The 16,389-nt window shown below is 48.2% G+C and overlaps 1 protein-coding gene across 1 annotated transcript in view; it reads right to left on the bottom strand.

The window, feature by feature from the left end:
- SEMA5B (semaphorin 5B) overlaps nt 1-16,389 on the bottom strand; it is a gene marked incomplete at its 5' end in the record, with an annotated part of 98,285 nt that overhangs the window by 72,150 nt on the left and 9,746 nt on the right. Inside the window, 3 exon segments of the mRNA XM_006036643.2 lie at nt 4,508-4,793; nt 8,131-8,344; nt 11,807-11,905. Coding sequence (XP_006036705.1) covers nt 4,508-4,793; nt 8,131-8,344; nt 11,807-11,905 — 599 coding nt within the window.

Below are 16,389 nucleotides of genomic sequence, written 5' to 3'. Positions count from 1 at the left end.
TGATTGATTACAAACGGCCTAATTTTTAATCTCTCGGCATTTCTCAAGGTGAAGCTGAAATTCAATTCCTGCAGCCGTCTGAAAAGCATAGCTGCACCCACATTCTCCAATATACACGTAATACGTACACACACACACACGCACGCGCACACACGCACAAAGGGAGAAAGTGCATGGGCGCACCGGGATAGCAGTTCAGCTTGCAAGAGGGACCTGCTGACATACAGAAGTTGCAGTTCTCAGTCATCCTAGTGCATGTCTTTGCGGTCCCAGCTGGGAATCACGTGTGTCTCAAACAGACCACTGGGAAGACAGGGGAGGCAGTCTTTACAACAAACGCCCCTGAAAGAAGGCATATCTGGAAGAGCCTTTGTTTTCACAGCCTTACCCTATTTAGCGCAGGTCCTAAGTGAGCCCTGGCCCTTCTGCTCCTCTCACTAAGGGCATACTCCTAGCAGGTGCTAAGTACACCTGGCTCCTTTTCATTTCAGCAGCGCTGAGACGGTTCACAATTTCCAAATGGTACCCAGCCTCTGCCAGGATTAGGCCCAAAGCACCGACAATGACAAAGCATGTATAAACCCTACCTGGAATTCAACCCCCTATTTTTTTTTTTTTTTTAAAGGGAGAAGAAAAGAACAGAAAATTAGAGAGAGATATCAAATGAAAAATAAAGGGACAGCAAAGGAGATTGACTCGTCGTGGTGCCTTTTCAATAACCCTGGGCTAGCTTTGCTTGTCGGGCTGCTAATCAAAGCAACTGGAATTCTCGGAAAAGAACACAATTTTACGAAACCTGTAATTACTTTCACACACTCCAAAAATAATAATAATAATAAAAAGCCTAGCTACACGCTTCCAAGTAGAGAACTAGAGGGGCAGATTCGACCCGAGCAGGGTTCTGCAGAAGAACACAACACAAGGAGGAACAGTTTTGTGTGCTTTCTCTTCTCCGCCTTTCCCCACCCTGCACCCCTTCCACGTCACCGAGTGTTGCAGCGATTCCCCCAGAAGGTGTCAAAGCCCCGCACACGAAACCCATCTTTGCTGCTGTCTGAATGCCGCTGACACAGTGCGTTTTCATAGAAGGCAGCCCTTAAGACACAGCTAACGAGGGGTGACAAGTACATGCCTCGAGGCACCAAAATATACTAGTCTAAATAAAGCTTCATATATATAATATATATATAATATAACATATTTTATATATATATATATACACACACAGACACACACACACACACATTCATAAAGGTAAGGGTGGCCAAAATTTGGAACGGGCTCCCAAGGGAGGTGGCGCTTTCCCCTACCCTGGAGGTCTTCAAGAGGAGGTTACTAGCTGGGGTCATCTACACCCAGCGCCCTTTCCTGCCCAGGCAGGGGGTCGGACTCGATGATCTGTTGAGGTCCCTTCTGGCCCTAACATCTATGAATCTATAAAATATATATATACACATACACAGACATACATAAAACATATATATATTTTATATATATGTTTCATGTATACATTATATATATATACACACACACATATGTGTGTTTTATGTATATGTTTTATGTATTATATATGTGTGTGTTTTATGTATATATTTTATGTATGTTTCATGTCTATATTATATATATACATATATAAAGTGTGTTTTATGTATGTTTTATGTATATATATGTGTGTTTTATATATATATTTTATATATATGTTTCATGTATATATTATATATACGTGTGTATTTATGTGTTTTATGTATGTGTTATGTATATATTTAATGTATATGTTTTATGTCTATATTATATACATACATACGCACACAACAGATATATATATACACACACACACACACACATATATATATATATATATATATATATATATAATGTATACATACATATATATTTATATGTATGTATGTACATATAAATAATAATGGATCTTTTTCATATAAAATGGAGCTTTATACAGAGCCCTGTTAATACTTCAGAGCAGAACTCCTTGCCTTTGGCAAAGCCGGCAGGGGGGAGATGTATCAGATGCGCTTCATGCAGTTGTCTGGTCCCACCGGCCAGGATTTTTCCATCCCTCACTGACCATTTTGATCCTAATCAGAAACCACTGACATTCATTTCTGAGTATTAGCTGGCCTCTATCTTACCCAGATTAAAAAAAAACTCAGTCTCCTTTATTTGCATCTGGGGCTCCTGATGATTAACTAGGCTGTTAAGTTCAAAGGTTTTTAAATGCAAATCCCAGTGACCTTATCACTTTAATAAAAACTTTTAAAGTATTTTATACTCTACTTCCCTAAAGAGCCATCTTTCCCACAGGCTTAGCTCAGTATTGCACAAGGAACTATATCTCTATTAGTAAGGGGGTTTTTCAGGACGGCAGGCAATCCGAAATGGTAGCCCTTTGTTGGGAGATGGCCCCAACTCTGCTCAACAGGAATTTTCAAGGTTAGAAATATATTCTTAAACCAACAGAGTGCATCTTCAGTGCATCAGCAGCGCACTGGGTACATACACAGGCTGGAACATAAATCAGCCTCATTTGGTATGCAGCACGCATGCAACGTTAAGTCCCCGTGGAAGTTAAAAGAATAATTACCATTATTTCTCTAGTCGGATGACAAATTGGAACACTTTCTCTTTGAACTCCTGAAAGAACACCGTGCCGTCGACCCAAAACACTACTCGATCTAACTTCAGCTCTTATCAATAACTCATCTCTTTAGTTACACAAACGTTATATAATCTCTTGTTCTCAGGAGGTGGGCGAGGGAATAGGCAGCTGGGTAGCCGTAAAATAACAGGGCTAAGTATTACGAGAAGATGGATGAGGCAACAGCCATCCTGTGCTTCCAAGAGATGCTGTGAGCAGCGCTACCATAGTCACTGCCGGGCAGCGTCATGTCCCAGCTGTGTCACCCAACGTCTTCTCCCACTTCATTGCAAGTCCTGCTTCAGCTATTAATTATAATCATTTATTCATCGCTTTTCTTATTGTTTGAAGCTAGCTAGATGGATGGATAAAAGCTCTCGGGCTTTTCCCTACACACAGGTGAGTCCTTTATGATAACACAACCAGCGTCTCATCTTCACCAAATGCTCCAGCCAAGCCTCTCTTCCAGCTACAGAAGATTGGCTACCTTCCCTCGGGCCTGGCTTTTAGAGAGGGATTCATGCAAAGTTCAGCGCTGGATTACAATTCCCCCGAAGCCAGGGGAGGGCGGCTCCGGCTTTGTGGTTTAGGCGCATTGCCCAATTATTTTTCTTGTTCACGCTGCCTCTGCCCTGAATGGTCCTCGGCTGACGCTGGCAGCGACAGTACAGAAACGGCACAAGAAAAATGAGACCAGCCTCGAAACCTCCCTCCCTCTTGGCATTTCTAGCTTCCGAGTGGCATCCCGATGCCCGTCACTTCAGTCCTGAAATTCCCACCGCGTTCAGCGGAGCCAAGATGCCCACGACTGCAGTGTCTCGGTGCTGTCAATGGCAGCAAAACACAATGCCGAGTCTTTGGGGAGACCGAGGGCGGCTCAATTCCTTTTCCAGCTCCAATGTAAGTGCGACGTGTGCTATGGCAGTGCCACACTCTGTCTCTCTCCCTGCCTTTGTGCACAGGCATGTGAGTTTGTCGTACTAACCAGCCAGGTTCTTTAACTCAAGACGTCGAGGACCTTGCTACGAGCTGAGTCTGGGCCACCACTGGCCCATCCACCCTGGGAATGCAACGTCACCTGAGCCAGGCCAATAGTTCGAGCAGGCTGCCAGCTCTCTGCCTGCTTGGGGTATATCAAAGGCTGGTTTTTGAGGGGTTTGCCTTCTGCTTATGCTGAGTTGTTCCCACTTTGAGAAGTAGCCCTATAAAGTTGGCTCTTCAGCATCAGCAAGGGGGTCACCCCTGATTGCTGTGCTCTGTGCAACAACGCACTAGATTTTCATTGCCTAGTTTATAAATTAGCCTGGCACAAGCCCCAGGGAGTGCTTATTATTGAACCCTGATAATGGACAAGCTAGTCACAGTCACAAACTTTATTACCAGAGCCTCGGGGTTCAGAGAAGCCTTGCTTGTGCTTTTCCAGCTTTTACAACAAATCATTGCAGCTTATCAAAAATTAATATCTTGTTCAACTTAGCTCTTTTCCCCACACTCTTGTCTCCGAGGCTCACCCCCGAACCAAGCCGTCCCGCTCCAGCTTTTTCCAAATCACCCAAAAGAAAAAAAAAAAAAATAGAGGGGGACAGCGACATGGAAAAGTTCACGTGCATCTTCAAGTCTCCCTTTCTCTGATCGCTCACCCTTCTCCCCCCGAGTTTTAAAGGAAACTTTGCCTCTCTGAATAACGTGGCTTTGCATAGACCATGTCTCTGCATAGACCATGTCTCTGCTATATTTCGAAAGCAATTAACCAGAACGTATAACGAGGCTGCAGACACGGCCATATTCACTGCCCTGGGGAGAGAGGAAAGGGAGGTGGCGCGGCACGCGAGAGAAAGCGCCCAAACTCACACGTTGGTAGTGAAGACTCCATAGATGAGGTCTTGCTCGGGGAGATAGAAGGTGCTTTGCAGTTCATTGTAATAGAAAGGTATCTCTCCGGAGCGGGAGCAGTTCAGCCGGGCCTTCATAAAAGTTGTCCATGTGTCCTCCAGCAAAAACCTCCCCCCAATATCATTTTTGCAAACTCTTGCCACGCGGGAATAGACGGTTTTCCCACAGTCGTGCTCAACCGCGTTCTCACGGAAAAAGAAGTAGGTGAATAACCCAATGTCGTAGGCAGCAATGAAATTGGGCTCTGCAATACAAAACACACAGTGAGGTTTGCACAGCTCTGCAATGAGACACTGGTCTGTGCACGGGGATGCTGGCCCCTCTTACACAGGCGGTAAGACCTAAGAGCACTGGGGACACTGGGCTGGCAAAGGCAGGGGGATTTGTGAATGATGGTGCATGGGGGAATAGCTCCATTACAGCTTCATTTCCTCAGCGTTAACCCTAGGAGTGTAAATCCTGGGACCAATCCTCTCCCCTTGCCATCAGTGGCAAAGCTGTCGCTCATTTTAGTGGCAGCTGAGTTAGACACCGAGGGAAGGCTTACACCATCGGTCCAGTGACCCCAAGACACAAGCTCTACCCACCTGCTCCTGATCCTCGAGTGCCACCTGCTCACAAATACTGCATGCTCACTTTTTGGGGGGGCATGCCCAGAGATGCTCTCAGGATCTCAGTCGCAGGCGTCCTCCTGAGAGCGACCACGTGGTCGTTTTTCAGTTTGCAACATGCACCAAGTTGGAGCAAGCAGCTGGTTTCTCAACGGTGGCCTCGAGATCACCATGGGGGCAATGCAGGCATCCCCCATGGGCTTACACTCGCCCTGCCACACAGTCACCCCATAGACTTTCTCCCTCCTATTTGTTTCCAGATTGCACCTTATGGGGCATTAGATGCGCTGTCCCCATCCTCCCCGTGCCCTAGACAGCTGCATGGAAGCGCTCCCCCTATTCCCCTCATGCAATAACATCTGGCTTTTATCATGAGCCTCTTCCAGGTCCCTTGATGCTTCGAGGTTTGCTCATGCCTGTAAAACAATACCACACCAAACCTGATCGTATCAAAGCATTTCTGCTCTCATCCATTCTTTTTCTCCCCAAATTATTATTATTATTTTCACAGGAATCCAAAAGGGCCTGGAACCAGTTTGATGTGCACATTTTAATCAGCTTTAAAGCCCATGGAGCCTTTCATCGCAGCCGTTTCTGAAGCAAAGGGAAAAAAAAGGCTGGCCGAGGACTGAGAGAAAAGAAAAACTCTGTTGGTTGCACAGGGAGCTTTTATGATGCTCTCTTCAGACTCAAGCTCAAAAGGAGGAGGAAGCAAGTACAGATCTCCTTTAATGCTGCTGGGCTCAGGAACAGGGAGAACAGAGCGTAGGGGAGGAGACGGGAAAGTGGAAATGTTCAGGTGATGACGCACAGCAGATCGGGGCCGCGAGGCAGCGTCTCCTCCGGCAGCAGAGGGTATCACAGCCGATGGCCGGACGGGGCCGTTGTGATCACCCCGTCCGAGCTGTCTTTTTGGAACCACAAGCTGGGACAACCCGAGCCAGGCCCCCGGTGCAACCTAGCAGCTACTGCTGAGACTTGTCCAGCCTGCTTTCTCCCCCTGCACGGGCACAGCTTCCAGCTGAACAGTCCCAGCGCAGATCAGGCCCCAGCTGCTGCAACACCACCAACGCCGCCGGGCGCTGTGGGCTGGGTCCAGCTCTCCCTCAGGCCAGATGTTGCTGACCCTTGCAGTCGATGATAATGAATTCACCTTTGAACCTTCTCTTCAGTAAGATAATAAATCAACTGCGCTCCGTAAGCTCTCACCGAGCCGGCTTTTCCAGACTGAATCGTGCTTGTGGCTCTTCTCTGAACCACCTCCACAACCCCTTATTTGTAGCACCGGCATCAGAGCAGGATGCAAAGACCCAACAAGGGTCTCACCAGGTCATCACTCTTCCCTATCCCTACTCAGTTCTCCCTGGTTTATGCATCTTAAGGCCATATTAACCCACTTGGGGAAGGTGACTTTGCTAAGCGCTTCTGTAAACTCTTTTTCAATTTTCGTTCCCCTCTTCCGGATTTTTTCCGCTTGGGAAGGGAAAGACAGACCCGCGGTTGTAAAAGAAATGCTGGCGCTTGCCTCCTGCACCTTCTCATGCTGAGCCTTGCTTCAGTCATACCCCAATGCTCTGCGGTCAGACAGCAGAGGCTGTGGACTGACTTACGGCTACACTGCTTTAAAAGGGAGCTGGGAGGGTTACTTTGATGTAGCTGCATCCAATGCATTTGTCTTGTGTGTCTGGTCTTAAGCTGCGGTAAGGGAAGCTAAACCACAGTGATTTATCACCCGTTTCATTTGGGGTTAAACTGGTGTGTGTAGCTTCACTGACCAGGGGTCAAGGGGGCACAGATAACACAACCACAACAGATCAGCTGACGCCTGCGTGTCAGCAGCAAGTTCTCCCCCTCCAAACAGTGCAATTGTACATCTGCCCTCACCTGTAGCCCCAGTCCCACCTATAGTACTGGGAGCGTGAATACAACTGCTGATCCCAATGCCATAGACGTCAGTGGGGACACTTGACAAAGCCCATTGACTCGGACAGGTTTTGAATTGGTTCCAGTTGACAGAGGTTTGTGGTGGACTGCCCATCGCTTAGGTCTTGCAGTTGAGACAGCGTGTCTTTCTAAGGGACATGCCCTAGCTCAGGCAGGAGCTATGGGCTCAGTTCAAAACTGCTGGCTGAAGTTTCATGACTAGTGTTACGCTGGAGTTCACTCTCGATCGTAATTGTTTCTTTGGGAATTAACATGTATTGATCTGCAAACGGGGGGAGTTTGTACGTTCTGGCATGATTCGCTGGGATGGACCAGATCTTGCTTTGCTTGCCAGGGGTAATTTAAATCCAGTTCATAAATTACACTCGGATCAGGGAAGGACAGATGTGCAGCTATCCTGGGGTAGCTCACATAGGAGATGGCTGTAACTGTGCCTTACTGCTAGGCAATGGGGAAGCTAATAATAGTTGGATTCTCTATGGCAAATGGCTATGTCGGGATCAGTGTGAAGAGATGAAACCTAAACCGATATAATTTACACCACTAGTATTTGACTCCTGATTCTTTCAAGGGCTAAATTTTCCACTGGTTTGAGTGATGCTGATGCAGTTTACAGGGTTGCGTTATCTGTCTGGTACATGTTTTTAACACTGGTGTCGAGTCGACTGCACCAGTGCAAACGCTTTGTCTGGCCGTGCCTGCTGAGCCTCTTCGATCCCTACTGAAGTTAGTGGGAGTTAAGGGTGCTCAGCACTTGCACGATATAATCAGCGTTTGCAGGTGCAATGTCTTTTCCATGTCCAAACAGTGCAGTAAGGCACCCCAGGAGACCCAGCTCTTACCAGGCACCTGCTAAACCACATGCTCCAGCTTCTAAATAAAGTTAAAATCCTCCCCAGCTATCTTTAACATCCCTGATTATTATGCCTTTCTCTTCACAATTCTGGATTTGGGTCCGAAGCGAGACAGTCTGCCCCACTGATCTGGAACGCGCCCATTGCTCAGGTCTGACCCAAGTGACCTTACCATTTAGCCACTTGGAGTTGTACTGGGCTGTCCTGAGCGGGGGCACGTTTCCGAGGCTGCGGTAAATAGCAGGGTCCCGTCCAGAGAAATCGATGACGGTTGCGGCGTAGAGCTCTCCTCGAGACGTGATCACGGCCGTCGAGTTGTGCCGAGGGTCGTACGGGCATCGTGCCACGCCGTTGATTTTGTCAATGATCTTGCTAAGGTTTCCTACCTGTGTTTAGAAAGGAGAGAGAGTGAAAACGTATAGTACAGCGCAGAATTCAACCTCTCCTTGAGTACCAGGGAACAAGTCTTACGAGAAAGGAGAGAAAAGAAAAAGAATATCACGCCGTGGGCAAGTGCTGATTGTAAGGTCAAGTTTAAATCCACCGTGACCCAAGGGGCAGCGCCATCGGCGTGATGAAGAAGCCTCATGTGTCCTGGCCCTTTACTGAGAGGTGCCTGCGGACACAGCTCATCACTGTCAGTGGAGCTGTACCCACACGCTCCAAACACTTATTTGCAACCTCGTTCCCTGTCTAGGTTTCTTCCTCCCCACCCCCCATTTTTACAGTCTGTCTTACTTTCTTTTTAAAGTGCTGTGGACTTGATCCTGATGCTGTTGAAACCAAGGAGAGGTCTGCCATTTGCTGTGGTGGGCACTTGGGGAAGGGACCCCCTGAGGTCAACCAGATGCTCCCTATCCACACCAATGACCTGCGAATGTTGTCAATACATGCTCAGTCGCAGGTAGTGGGCCATGCCCCGCACTGCAGAAGAAGGCAAAACGCCCACAGCCCGTATCAATCTGACCAGGGGGTAAAATTCCTTCCTAACCCCAAATTTGGTGATTGTTCTGACCCCGAGGAGAGGGGCAAGACCCTCTAGCCTGAAACCTCTGGCTTTGATCCCAGCAGGTGCATTGGTGCACCCCAGTCAAAAACCCCAGCTTTGACTCTAGCCAACAGCCAATGCCTCTGAGGACGGCTAAAAAACACCCTGATGCATGCAGCAGAAAGGGGAAGCCAGCAAAGCCCAGAAGCAAGGGAAATACCTGCAGTAGGACATAGGCATAGTTATGCCTAGATCATCAATGACTAATGGCTGTCCAACTTCTTGAACACGTCCAGTGATGGAGAGTCCACAACTCCCCTAGGCAGTCAACTCCACTGCCTCGTTATTCTAACAGTGAAGAAGTTTTTCCGGATATCCAATCTAAACTTACTTTGCTGCAACTTCAAGCCATTGCTCTGCATCCCCTTCTTTGAAGCAAGAGAGAAGAGGTGCTTTCCCTCTTAATGGCAGCCCTTCAAGTATTTGAACACTATCATGTTCCCTCTTAAGCACCTTTTCCACAAGCTTAGCATGCCTAGCACCTTCAGCCTCTCCCTCCTCAGATGTAGGGATCTCCATACATCATGATGGAAGTGCCCCGCACGGCGACTCCTTCAATGTTTTTCATTTCATCCTCCCCGGCCCCGATTTGCAGAGGGGTCCCACCAACTGGGCCACCTGCCGCTGATCACCAGGGAAGCAAAACCCACGGCGTATTTAAAACCTCCACCCATCGGGCAGGGGAAAGGGGTGGGAAGTGGCAAAAGGAAAAACATTAAAGAAGCCACTGCGGGGGGTACTTCTGGCACAATTTACGGAGATCCCTACTCACATGAGTTGCTTTCCAAGCTCTTTATCATCTTTGTTGCCCACCTTTGTGCCCTCTCTAACGTCTCCATGTCCTTTATAAAACGTGGAGCCCAGACCATAGTCCAACTGAGGCCTAACCGGGGCCAAATAGAAAGGCACCTACATCTGGCACCTAATGCTTCTACTGATGCATCTCAAAACCATGTTCGCCTTGTGTGTGGCCGCAACACGCTGCAGACTCGTACTGCGATCTATCGAGACTCCCAAATCTGTTTCCATAGTGTTGCCATCCAGCCAGGCTTCACCCATTTTATATTTGCACTTTAGGTTATTCTTCCTGAGGCGTAGCACCTTGCATTTGTCCAATGAACTTCATCCTGCTGACTCTAGCCCAACTTTCCAGTCCGTCAAGATCCTTCAAACAAGATCCTTCAAACATGCTGATATCCTCCAACGTGTTTGCAATACTTCCCAGTTTCGTGTCATCTGTGAACTTGCTCAAGACGTTTTCTTTGCTAGCATCCAAATTGGTAATGAATGTGTTGACCAGCACCAGGCCCCGGACAGACGCCTGTGGACTCCACTCAAAACCTCCTGCCGTTCTGACGTGGATCTGTTCATAATTACCACTTGCTTGCACCTATTGAGCCAGTTATCTATGCACTTCGGAGAGATGCGGGCTGGACAAAATGACTACAGTTTGTTTCTGAGAAGATCGTGCAGGACCGTGTCAACAGCCTTGCTGAAGTCCAGATATGCAATGTCCACAGCGTTCCCCTCATCCACTCCAGTCAAAAAAGGAGATCCGGTTTGTTTGACACAATTCGTGTTTCATATATCCAGGCTGGCTGCTTGTGATCAGCCTTTCCTGGGAGACAGGACAGAACTGCTAGAGACACAACAGATGCATTTTGCCAGTCGTCCCAGCTGTCAGCAAAATGTTCTTCGCCAACGTCGAGCAGGAAAAGCCATAAAGGCCCTAATATTCAAGACACCTCTAACTCCTTCATCTCTCAAGCCTCCATAGCGTTAATGGAGCAAAGCCTCTTGCTCCTCAGTGGAAATGCACTCTTCATGGCAAACGAACCCATACGGCTGGGCATAAGTGAAAAACTCCTCTTCCTAAACCAAAGGAAACCTGAGTCCATCCCCTCCTCCTGCCCGCAGGCAGTCTCCAACCTCAATCCCACAATACACTGTGCTATAGAGCTGTGGTTTGCAACCTTTTTTGTACCAGGACCCAGTTGTAAACGCTGATGGCCAGTCCCGACCCAGTGCCCCTCGCTCCTGACCCGCTGCCCCCTGCCCCCAGCCCCCAGCGGATCTCTGCCAGCCTGCAAGGGAAAGGGCACGGTTTCCCACGTTTCTCTCCTTTAAAGGAGAATCCATTTTTCAAGTTTGTTTGCGACCCTTTCTAATTTTCTTGGGACCAGCTTGTGGGTGGCGACTCACGGGTTGAGAAACGCTGCTATAGAGGATCCAAGCTTTGCAAAAACCACGAGGGTCTTTTAACCGAGTCCAATCTACCTACATTATGCAGACAGGCAGGTACGTACCGGAGGTCATTTATATCATTTCATAAGGATCAGGAACAGAGAAGCATGCAGGAGTCCTGAGGCAGCTCACACAAGAGATGGTTATAATGACACCCTGATGCTAGACAACGAGCCTAATATTAGCAAATGGCTATCCCAGGATGGCTGTGGACAGAGGAAGCCTAAACTGATGTAACAGAGACCAATTGTATTTACCCCTGATTAGTTCAGGCACTACATTTTCTACCGGCTTGAGTGATGCTGTTACTTGGGACCAGTTGAATATCTGTTACTTTTTATTTTTACTTTCTTTGTTTTAACATTGATATATAGCCAACTGCACAGCTGCACAAATGCCTTCGGTCTCATTTCTCAGCCAGGGGCTACACAACAAAGACCAACATTTCAAATCAGGAGAATGTTTCTGCAACAAGGCATCTTGTCTGCAACGGGACTGGTTTCCCTCACCCTTCTTTACCAGCCCTTCCCCTTGCAAGGAAAAGGCAACGACAGACCTGTCTACTGGAACACAACGGTGAGAAAGCATTGGTACCACAGGTGAAAACCTTCTTGCCATAGACGATCAGCACCCTCACGTAGTTCTGACATTCCTCCTGCAACGAAAGGCAGAAAACCGTGTGTGAGAGGGGGAGACAGCTGCATTAAAAGCACGATCTGGCACAGAAGAATCTCTTAACTTGTGTCAAAGGCTCAAACACACCTTCGTTAGCCTGCAAAAGCGTCTGAGAGCCTTTATTGGGATTAGAGCCCCAGAGAGCTAAATCACCTACGTGGACAAGGTCACCAACAAATGACGAACCTGCAAAGCAACGTGTCCACGGTGGGGTGAGCAATCCCATCTGCCGGTTAGTCCTCTAACCCAGGGGTGGGCAAAATGTGGCCCGGGGGCCGGATGCAGCCCACCAAGCCATTCTATCAGGCCTGTGGGGCTCCTAAAAAATTTAGAAAATTAAGATTTATCTGCCCTGGGCTGCCTGTCATGCAGCCCTCGATGGCTTGCCGAAACTCAGTAAGCGGCCCTCTGCCCAAAATAATTGCCCGCCCCTGCTTTACCCACAGTTTGCATGAAAAACCCGCTCGCTTTTCACCAGGCCCAGAGAGGGCTCGTGCTTGGCTTGGAGCGTGCTTACAATAGAAAGCATCTTACTCATTTTCTCAGTAATGGCACAGTGATGATACCGTTGCAGGAAACCCCAGCCTTGCCATAGCTCAGATGCCCCCTGCTAGCGTTCGTGCCGTTGCTAGCAGCGGTATAGCTGTGCTGCTGCCGAAAAACAGTGACAAAATCCTCTATTGTACACGACCCGAGTAATGAGAATCACTTTTGTGCCTGAAAGTTTCGCCGCCTGGTTTTTGTGCCCTAGTCCCACACAGGCACAACTGGCAGAGCAGCAAACGCACAGCCCCTACCAAAGTGCTCCCCTGACCCGCCCAGCAGAGCGGTGCTCTGAACCCGGCATGGGAATCATGCCTTCGAGCCGTGCGGCCGTCCTCCACCTCGCAGAGGGGAGGCTAGGAGTAACTGCTCATTTGTCAGGCACGCTGCGAAGAAATCAAACTAACTTCTACTGCAGACAGACAGGGGAACCGGGTAAAAATAACCACCTCGTCTCAGCTGTGTGGGCTGCTTTGAGCGTTCCCTCCTGCAGATCAGAAGCCACTAAGCTGAGCCCACGGTTGCAGACGCAGCTCCTTTCTCTGAGAGCAGCAATTGTGCTGCTAGTTCCCCTATCTCCGAGTGCTGCACGCTGCTGATCATCTCCCCAAAGACTTCCTTTCCAAGTTTCAGCAGTGTAAAAACGGCGCTGTGTCATCTGGAGAGCAAGAGACTTGCTTGGTTGGATTAAGTACTACCCTCTTCTCATTCCCTGCAGAAATCAGCTCCTCGAAGGATTTTACTTAAGGAAATAAACTACCAGCCACAGCTGCAGATTGAGGATGGGGTGGGCATGAGATCGGGGCATTTGTTATGTTCATCACCGCCGCACAGAGCTGAGCAGACAGCAGGAGCTGAACTTTCAGAGCAAATTTGGGAGTATCCCAGGCAAAGGCTGCACCGAACTGTGAAGTAAGGGCTGCCAATCTTAATTTTCAGGTCTGTTATGCCTCGATCAGATACAACAGGATCAGATATGAAAACACCTAGTGCCCTGGATACGGAGCTTTGAATCCAATTCAGCACTTCCTGTTGCAGAAGCAGATAAAGTGGGTGCGTCGGTCTGTCAAACAGGATCTTAGAAAGCAAGGTCCCATTTGCTCTGCACTGAGATTAAAGATCTCATGCCTCCTTTAAAAAGACTTAGATCTTACATCACTGTCTTTCCTTTCCCTTTAATATGGAGCTGTATGCTGTAGTAATTGGTAGTATGCTGTATGTGTACTAATTGGGCATCATCCTGCACCCCAGAAGTGGCTGCATTTCACTGGTGGGGGAAAGCTATTCCTCAATGTGGAGCACAGAGAAATCCAGCTCTGCCACAACCATAGAGGGAGGTTTCTGTCCACTTGGACGTGAGATTTGTAACCTAGAGCTGCACATTTGATTGCAAAGGACTCAGGACTGGCCAAGTCCATGCTGTATAAATAAGATATAAGGGCCCACCTCCCTTCCCCCACAGAGCTGTCTCCTAAGGATGGGAGGAAGGCAGAATTGTCTCCAGATCCCATTCTCTGCTCTCAAACTCCATCAGCTTTGAGGCTCTGAACTCAGAAGCCAGCATCTGATCCGAACAAGCTAATGTAGATTAATTTGATAGTGGAGGAAAAGGGGCATGGGGTTGTTGCCAGGGTTGACTGTAGTTTTACTAATAGGTTAGATGATGGATTTGTAGGGGATGGTTTGGATAGGAATGATCCTACCACTGGTGGGGGTTGGACGAAGTGACCTCTGAAGATCATTTCCATCCCTACTTTTCTATGATTCTAGGTGGCTTACGTGAGGGAAGCACTGAGCTCTGCACAAGTTATTGTTATTACTGGAGAAATCCAAATATCCCTCTGCAAACTATATTCCTCAAAGGTGTACCTAAGAAGTTTTGTGCCTTGGGCAGCAGTGGCTGTGGCTTATGGCTGTGAAAACAGCACTGAAAATTAATCCAGCCTATAAATGGATGCAGCATGATCTTCCAGAGTCTGTAAGCAACGATGTGCAGCAAGGTGCATACCGTGCCTTTTACTCCAGACCCGGGACGGGTGATTATTTCAGCTGGAGGGCTGCTTACTGCGTTTTGGCAAGCTGTCAAGGGCCGCATGGGTAGCCCCGCCCCGTGACAAGTGCCCCGCCCCCTGGTTGCCATCTTGTGACTTGAAGTCCCGCCCTCTAACACCTGACCTTTGTCACCAGAAGTCCCTCCCCTTGCCCCCAGAGGTACTCCTTTCAGCAAGGGGTTTTGCCATCTCAGAACCAGAATATAATTTGGTATTTTTCTAAAAAGTGAACATCTACGACATGCATTAATTTGATTTAAAAAAAAATATTTTTGTCCTGGTTTACAGGTGTTTGTGTAGTGTACATAGAGGTGATTGTAGAACAGCTTAAATGAAGTCTTACTCTTGTATATTGTGGTGGGGGGATAGGTTTGTGGGGGAGCTATGGGTCTGGGGGTGTGTGGGTATGTGGGAGAGGGTGTGGGTGTGTCTGTGGGGGGTAGATAGGTGTGGGGAGTGTGAGGGGTAAGGGAGCATGTGGGTGTGCATGTAGATATGTGGGGTGTGGGTGAGTATGGGGTTTGTGGGGGTTTGTGCGTATGGCAGTGTGAGGGAAGTGTGAGTGCATGTGTATGGAGGGGTGTGCGTGTAGGACTCACCCTATGAACACACTCGCACACAGTCCCTCCCTACACACACAGGTACACACACACTACACCCCCAGGCTCCCATGGGTCCAGGAATGCAGCCAGGAGCCACATGGTGCTGGAGCAGTGCAGGGGCAGGCAGGAAGGGAAATGGCTGGGGGTGGAGTGAGGCTGGGCTGCTGCATCCTGCTGACAGCTCCCCCTGGGGCCTACTTCCCCCGGCTCCTGTCATCTTTGACAGGCAGCCAGGAGCAGATAAATATTTTCTAAATGTTTTAGGGTCCCTGCAGGCCATATTTTGCCCACCCCTGCTCCAGACCCACCCACAGCTATAAGGGTGTTGAAAATAGGAAAGACTTGCATTTTTGCCTACTGAAGCTCAGTTTTCAATTGTGCCCGTTCAGGTGAAAAATAATTCAGGCCCATCTATCAAAACAGAAGCAGGAAGATTATGGAATCTCTGCGGAGAAGATCTAGCTGCTGTGGTCTGAGCCTTATAGCACAGCATCCCGGCCTGTGAGTCAGCCCGCCCACTCCTGACTGTATTAGCAAGGAACGTGGTTAGTATGGAGAGTGGGCTAAAATGGAAACATTTGACAGCTGGTATTTTTCACAAAATTGAATGTACCGAATCCACTAAATATTTCATTGGTTGTAACAGGCAGAATCTAGGGCAAATAATGGACATTTTCTACACTGCTCAGAAGAAAGAGAATGGGAATACTGCCAGGCAGAGAAATAGCATGGGGCAAAAGCAGTGGTAATTACTTCTACAATATAATGGCCTCAAATCAGGACAAGTTCCTCAAGCGAACAGGTCCTCTAATGATGATAACTATGCTTCACGTTGCTGGATGAGGAGCTGTGATAACACTGCACTTTCTAGGCACCGATCTCAAAGCCTTTTTAATGAAATTAATTAACACCTCACCCCATCCCTCTGATGTATGTGTGCATTATTTCCCTCTTTCCTTCCGATGTGCAAACCATGTCTGTGAAGAGAGCTTAAGGGATGTGCCTAAGGTCACTACTACAGAGCTGCTGGCAGAGAAAAGAGCGAGGAGTCTTGAATTCCAGCCCCTTACTCCAGCTGCCAAACAGCACTCCCTCCTACACGCCGCCCAAAATAATAGTGTATTAATACAATGTTCAATGCTGCACCCACGCTGCCACTTGCCTCAGTCTGCATAATGAGCAAGTCCCCAGCAAAAACAAAAGCAGTGCCGAAACTTTTGGATTCTCTAGCTTGCCCAATGATTTTTCTTAAAACCTCCTCGGTGGCA

The sequence above is a fragment of the Alligator sinensis genome, unplaced genomic scaffold, assembly GCF_000455745.1.
Source record: "Alligator sinensis unplaced genomic scaffold, ASM45574v1 scaffold1452_1, whole genome shotgun sequence".
NCBI lineage: Eukaryota > Metazoa > Chordata > Crocodylia > Alligatoridae > Alligator > Alligator sinensis.
Note: the sequence above shows the minus strand (reverse complement) of the source record. Positions and strands in the feature narration are given on the sequence as shown.